The sequence below is a fragment of the Protobothrops mucrosquamatus genome, unplaced genomic scaffold (genome assembly GCF_001527695.2).
Source record: "Protobothrops mucrosquamatus isolate PMUCROS unplaced genomic scaffold, P.Mucros_1.0 scaffold1475, whole genome shotgun sequence".
Lineage (NCBI taxonomy): Eukaryota > Metazoa > Chordata > Lepidosauria > Squamata > Viperidae > Protobothrops > Protobothrops mucrosquamatus.
Window position 1 is genome coordinate 201,734 of NW_015387653.1, and position 7,384 is coordinate 209,117.

General features: G+C 37.7%; 1 protein-coding gene across 1 annotated transcript in view; it reads right to left on the bottom strand.

Annotated features, from left to right (window-relative positions):
• COMMD10 (COMM domain containing 10) overlaps positions 1 to 6,541 on the bottom strand; it is a 62,504-nt gene extending 55,963 nt beyond the window's left edge. The window contains exons 1-4 of the mRNA XM_015822142.1: positions 6,462 to 6,541; positions 4,240 to 4,330; positions 2,607 to 2,717; positions 1,493 to 1,648 (exon numbers count right to left, since the gene is read on the bottom strand). Of these exons, the coding sequence (XP_015677628.1) occupies positions 1,493 to 1,648; positions 2,607 to 2,717; positions 4,240 to 4,330; positions 6,462 to 6,496 (393 nt within the window). The 5' untranslated portion in view covers positions 6,497 to 6,541. The remainder of the gene's footprint in view (positions 1 to 1,492; positions 1,649 to 2,606; positions 2,718 to 4,239; positions 4,331 to 6,461) is intronic.
• Between the last annotated feature and the right edge of the window lie 843 nt (positions 6,542 to 7,384).

The following is a 7,384-nucleotide window of genomic DNA, read 5'->3' on the forward strand; positions in this document are numbered from 1 at the left end:
CGCCGTGGGAGGCGGCAGGACAGGGGGGAGGGGTTACCTGCATCCTGCCAGCCGACCTCTGGAAGCCTGCCTGAAGGAAGAATTTTAGGGGGTGTGGAAAGGGAGACAGACTGAGGGCTGTATTAAGATCATAAATGGCTGCTTAAGGAGACTGGAAGGGAGGAGAATTCGGGGTGGAGCAGATAACACGGGGGGGGGGAGGCATTAGGAAATAAGCACCAAGGTACCTGGTGCCTTGCAAGGGATTCCCGAGTGTTCCGCAATTGTTTTTCCTCTCTCTTCTGCGCGAGAAAAACTTTTGCGGTGTAAATCTGAAATGAGTCCCTGGGGAGGGTGGGGCCTTGCTCTGTGCCTGCGCTCTTCACACGCCTCCTGCAGGGCATATTTGGTAAAGTTCCTGCATGCAGGCTGCCTCCAAGCAGAGGGAGTAGCACAGCTAAGGAAAAGGGTAAAAAAAATGGCGGACTGCGTTGTTTGGCGACCCCTGTGAAATGGTCGTGCAACCCCAAATGGGGTCGCGACCCACAGGTTGAGAACCGCTGCTTTAACTGAAGCAGAGTTTCTTTTTTTAGAATGTAAATTTTTAACTGAGTGCATTCTAATTTATGCCACCTCTTTAATGTATTCTTCTGATGTGTACATCTTTTAATTACACATAAAAAACTGTAAATCTTCAAACAGTGGCAACCAATTAAAATACGACAAGGTACAATGGAGAATAAGGTCCTCAACAATAAAAGAGAAATCATCCACCAGTTCACAATGCACAGCATCCTTCACTCTAATTGTACATCTTACTTCCACTTTAAAAGCAAATAATGGTTCACCAGGGTGCATTCAAATAGAGTTTACTCTTTCGTATCAGGAAAGCTGATTTTTCATTATATATGGTCCAAACTTTAATTTAAACAAATTCTGGGCAGCTTTTAAACCCAGTTTCAAGTCACAGTTTGCCTCAAACTATGATCATGCATGTCAGGCCAATGGAAAAACAAAGTTAAATAATGATTTAGCATACATCTGAGTCAATCTACAATTTGTGAAGTATGTCCTCTGTGAGATGTTCAACCAATAACTAAATTATTCAAAACAATGTGCAAAAACCACTCCCTTTACAGAAATTGCTTCAATGTCTTACGAGTAATATAAAGTTATTATATTTATATTAGGAGAGGGTTTTATTCAATAGAAAATTCTGCAATAAATAAAATAATGGGAATCTCTCCGATATCACAAATGTTGCACACAATTGTTTCTTTTAAGCATAATATGAATTTAAAATTCATAAAACTGATTTATGGGCAATGTATTTATATCCATAGACATTTTTATATTGCTCGGCTCTTTCTAATATAAGCTTTTTTCAATAGAAATTTTGGTACAGATAGTTATTGCTGAAAATGATACTCACTTGCTATAACTCTGCCCAGAAGAAACTATTATCTATATCTCTGATTATTTAATGTGTTGCATAAATTTCAATCATAATTACCTTATGTGGTGACAAAATTCTTTGTCTAAACTTTTCCACTATTTCTGGACCTGCAACTGTCCATACAGTAACAAATACTTCTATTTTATCATGATTCAAGTTGGAATGCTGCAGCTGCTGTTGCAAAATAGTATGTTTCAAGTTGTGATATATGGCCTGTAAAAAAAAGATATTCAATGTACTGCAGATACTTTCATAAATGTTGTTTTAAATGACAATTATGAAGAACCCAGGGAACACTGAACAAGTGTTATCCACTGTGCAAATGTGATCTAGGATTTTCAGTAACAACAGAAGCATAGGATTGAAAAATGGAAATTGTTCATTAATAAAATGACCATAAAATAATATCCCTGAAACAGAAAGGCTAGTTCTAAAAAGAAAGTTGATTCTGTGAAGACAAATTGATTTGTATAATATAGCAGTCTGTAAATTATTTCTCTACTGTACTAAAATATGACATGTAAAATAAAAGATTATGTGACTTGTATAATATCTCTTCAAATAATTCAAAGGAAGAGATTCCAATGCTATTATTTTTCTTTGTGATTTCTATTTGCTTGAATCTCATGTGCTACACCATGGCTATGATCCATGCTAAGCTATGGTTTAAGACACAGCAGTTATAGGTTTGCTTTACATCTTAAGCCTTAAAAAATAGTTGAAACAACAGTAGATGGATTCACACATCTAATGACCTTTGTCTGCTTCTGGCTTATCATATTGTGTGAATTCAGCTAATCATGGAAATCCTGAAACATACAGAATTATACCAGCAATCTAAGAAACAAGAAGCTTGCATTCTTGCATAACTATGTATTTCAACCATATATCATCTTAATATACAGTTCAATCCAAATCATATTTTCTTAGAAGTTCAACTGTAAGCAATATACTTCTTTATATAATAAAGGTTAAGACTGTAGCAATAATTCTTTAATGCATAGTGACAATCTCTACTTTTTCCAAGACATCAACACATCCATGTAAAAAAAACCAAAACAAAAACATTTGGAGCACTATCTTTTAATGTCAAACTTTCAAAAATCTTTTTCTCTATATCAAGTTAAATATTTACAAACATATCAAAATTATAACGTTAAAAAGTGGATACCTGTTCCAAAATGAATGTTATGGTTTCAAGTATAAGATGAAGATCTTGTTTTTCTATTGAGAATGCAGCTTGAAGTTTTTCTTCCTCTTCTTCTGTGAAAGTACTCTCTGTCTGAAATTTATAAAAACTCTCCAGTTTAATTTTTTTAAATAAGGAAATTATTTAAATGATTGCTCCATGCCCCATTGCTTAACTGCTGCCCAAGGTAAATATGAAAAGAATAAAAAACAAACAAATGCAAACTTAAATACAAAGGTAAAGGCAAACAGTTTACCTGTAAATATAAATACATTTCCTTTGCTAGCAATTTTCCTTTCAAAGTCACTAGGGGAGAAAGGTCTGTTCTCTAATGTTCATAAAATAAAGAGTGAGATCCAAGGAGAACAGAATGCTTTACAAGAATTTCCTTTGTGCTGATTTGATTCTTTATAGATGAAGAAGCCTCCTTATTTACTTTATATAATGTCTAATATCCTTGATTAAAATATCGTTATCTGTATTCTTTGTTTATATAAATCTGTTTTCTGCAGCCCTCTGAGCTACTTATGATCATGATAGCGAAACACTGCTAAAATTGCCATTTGGATGTGAAAAACCAAACATTGCTATATAAATAAAATAAACAAACAAAACTTACTGCTGCCACTAAAAAAACCCTGCCCTTTTATTTTATTTTTTAAATAATTGTTTTATTACATTAGGACATACAAATAATATATCAGGAATACAAATATTAGCTGAATACAATAGGGATTTTTTGCAATGTAAATTAGAAATGGTTAATATTATGATGACTTAGACAATGCAACTCTTGGGCACCCCAAAAGGAGGACCTCCTTCAGTTTAGTTGTCTCCAGAGAGCTATCATTTTTAATTTTAGAACTATTGTATCATACTATAAACTTGGAATGGCGTGGTTGAGGAAATATCTATCTCCTATCTCCCATTGTACATGCCCAGCCAATTCAATCTGGCAAGATTAGTACACTCATGGGAACCATCATTTAAACAATGCATTCTATCACGACCCTGGAGACATACAGTATCTTTTCTGTAGTAGCACCTGCCCTCTAGAATGAGGTTCCCCCAAGATCCCAACACCCTCCACCCTGCTGAGGTTTTGAATGACCTGGAAGACCTGACTCTTCACCCAGGCATTAGACAAGGATGCCCAAAGCCTCCTTTTAATTAGGTTGTTTTCCTTTGTTCCCATCTGGTCTTGTCATTCTGCCATCTTTACCCTCCTTTTTGTTTTTCTTGCTTTTAATATGTTAAACAGTTTATAAACTGTCCAGAGTCACTGAACGCCACTGACTAATTATTATTAGTCTCCCTAATGACTCATAATTACCATTTAACATGAGACAGAAGTTGATCTGATGTTTGAACAAATTTTATTCTGTTTTAATCAAAAATAGATCAAAAGAATGTTAACCTACTCTGAAACAGAGTTAATGGTTATAATCATTTTACCTCGTTCCTTAGCAGGTAATCCTCCAGAGATGTAAACTATGCCCAGAATTTATTGGCCTGCATGGCTACTTCTAGAATTCTGACAATTGAAGCTCATATATTTGGAAGCTGCCCAGATAATATTCAATGATTTAGAGTTGTTTTCACTTTCTATACCAACCTTTATGTGAAGCTTCTGAAGAATGCGGGAGAGAAGGCGAGAGAATCTGCCTGTATCCAGAGCATTGATCAAGATCACAGCTTTTCGAACTCTTAAAAAAGGAATGAAAATTTTAAAAGCGAGTCATCTACAGTTAGATAACAGCAGATATATGAATTTATCTCCTCAGCTTTTACCAAGTTGTCAAACAGCAATTTAATATTAAATGAAGTAGTTGACTGCTTTTTCAGGCAATCTGAAAACCTTGAGGGCCAAAGGATGGACTTTGTAATACTTGAAACATGGTTTTTGTAATACTGTTGCACTGGCTAATTAACATGGGTTTTCTTGTATTTTAAATTTGCTCTTTAATTGTATCACTAATAATTTCCCATAAACCTTAACCGTCAAGGAAAAGGCCCTTTCAGAAACCAGGACTGGCAGGAGTGCATTCAATACATTGTAGATAACAGTTTCATTTTTAGCTTTTCTCAAGCCTCCGTGAACAAAGAAAATAGTCAAGCCAACCTTGAGAAGCACTGAATGTATCTTACCCAAACCGATTTTGATGTTTTTCGTTTACAAATGTTTCTTTTACTTTTATTCAGAATACAGTGCTCTTTTCTATGGCTATGCTGTAATTCTTGTGATGTAACAGATGACTATTTCTAAACCAATCAACTTTTGCTTTGAAGTTCTTTGTTGTGTTAACTATAAAAGTAAATGTAATCCATTTCTTGGGGTTAGTGACTGTAGGGAAGTCAAGGCGAGATCTAGGGAAAATCCCGCTTAAACGGTATAGTTAAACCAGCAATATTCCTTCTCCCACCAGAGTCATAATGTCCATTTGAAATCCAGTCAATCCACAGGTGGCACGATGTGCGGGCAACTGGCACAGTTGGCACGCATCTCAAGGTCTTCTCCAGTTTCATCTCCCTGATAAGGGAGATACATTCCTTTTTCAAGTGGATAGAGATGGGAGAAGAAAAGTAGAAAGTGAAAGTTATCCCAAGCGAAAGCAATTATTCCCCCTCCCCTCCCTAAAATGGCAGGCCCCAAAACAAAAGCACAAGAAAGACAATAAGGATTTGGAGACCTGACAGTATGTGTCTGTATATGTTTCTGTGTACAGTCATTTCCAAGATCTGGAGGAAGAATGAGACCCTCTAGTAACAATACACAAAAATGGATTCAAAAAAAGATTTGGAAAATGGAGCTCATTGGCTTGTGAAAAACTCCCTGAAACAATTATGATTGGTTTGCCTGGAGAAAACATGAAATGAAAATTTTGTATGTGAAATTGTTTATACAAGCAGTCTGATTGGAGGACAAATGTGTATGTTGATGGTAAAAAGTGTGCATGCCTATGTGTTGACCTCCACCCCCAGACTGAAAGAGACTAGGCCCCTTTGATATGAAGGCTAAATCTGGCCTAAGTTCTGCCTCGTTTTACTTTTTCCAATAAGGAACCAAGTCAGAAAATCATTTAAAAGCAATTTATTAGAGTACTCTGATAAAGTGTGGTCTCCCTATGAAAAGGGGGAACCCCAAGAAATGGATTACATTTACTTTACATCGTTTCTGAAAGAGGGGCTTTTTCTTGAACGTTAAGGTTTATGCGAAATTATCAGCAATACAATTAAAGAGCAAAATTAAAATACAAGAAAACCCATGTTAATTATCCAGTGCAACAGTATTATAAAAACCATGTTTCAAGTATTACAAAGTCCATCCTCTGTGGCCCTCAACCTCCAGCTAAACAGAAATGAAGTGATTCTTACTTCTCTTGCTAGTCTTGCAAAGGAAAACAAGCCTCCTCAGAAGTAAGTCTGATGATGCTCTGCAGAGCCAACTGCTAAGCCAGTGTTTCTCAACCTTAGCAACTGTGAAACTCTGCAGACTTCGAGTCCCGCAATTCTGGGACTTGAAGTCCTCACCTTTCAAAGTTGCTAAAGCTGGAAAATACTGTGCTCATCAAATATGATGACACAAGGCAAGGAAGCCCCTTCTTAGGAAGTCAGGAATGATTTTGCGTGCGTGACTCTTGCCTCCTTCTTCTCTTTGCTCCTTGTTCAAACGTTAACATTGAAAGAGAAGCTCGCCTCTCCCCCTCCGTTTACATTTTATCCTGCATCGCTTATATATTTTTAAAGGGCGTCTCCTAGCCAAACGCAGCCAGGATGGTATTAACCCGCAGCGTCTTTTATGCAAGAGGGGAAACACCAGAACAGTCTCGTCCTTACCTCTCGGTATCCGGAATAACCATGGGCGCCGCCATTTTGAGCCCCGTCAATCATACCTTCCCCTTTCCCTGGAGAGCCAATCAGCGGGCTCAAAAAGCTTTGTCCCGGAAAAGGTAATCCTAGCGGCGCGAGTGAGGCAAGCTACGCCTTTCGCCTTCTAAACCTTCTCCGGGTGTTTATCGCCAGAGAGCGGCAGGAGGGAGCGTATAGTGCAGGGGTAGGCAACCTTGGCTCTTTTATGACTCGTGGACTTCAACTCCCAGAATTCCTGAGCCAGCTATGCTGGCTCAGGAATTCTGGGAGTTGAAGTCCACGAGTCATAAAAGAGCCAAGGTTGCCTACCCCTGGTATAGTGGAATGTTGCTGCTGCTGCTGCTGCTGCTGTAGCACGCAACGGAGCATGCGCGTGGAATCGCTGCCACTTGCAAAGTGTTGTCTATCTTCCGTTGGCTAAGTAAGTGTCATAATCATTTGCGTCATTGCATAAGAGATTAGTGTTTATTCATTTCCGAGGTACGTGGCTGCTCACCCATCCTTTAGTCCACAGAAAATGACACTTTGGGGCAAGGCTATTCACAGCAAAGCAGGACAAATTTGGACACGCCCTGCAGCGACGCTACTGTGTAGTAGATCCTTCTTTAGGTGCCTATCTTCAAATGTTGGAACAAATCAGAAACTGCAAAAGATACTTTGATCCTTGCTTCTTGCAAAAAAATAAAAGGGACAGCTTTTTTCTGGCAATTACTAATTCCTAACGAACAGATTGGTTGCATCTCGTCGTTGGTCTTTTGCTTTGCCAAAAAAGGAATGATTAAAATGCATTTTATCTTGTATACGTGTATGCTGTGTAGGTTTCTTAAGTTTAGGCTAAGGCACAGTAGGTACTGTCCTAATTGTTTATGGCTCCCTCCTTCCAAAAACAT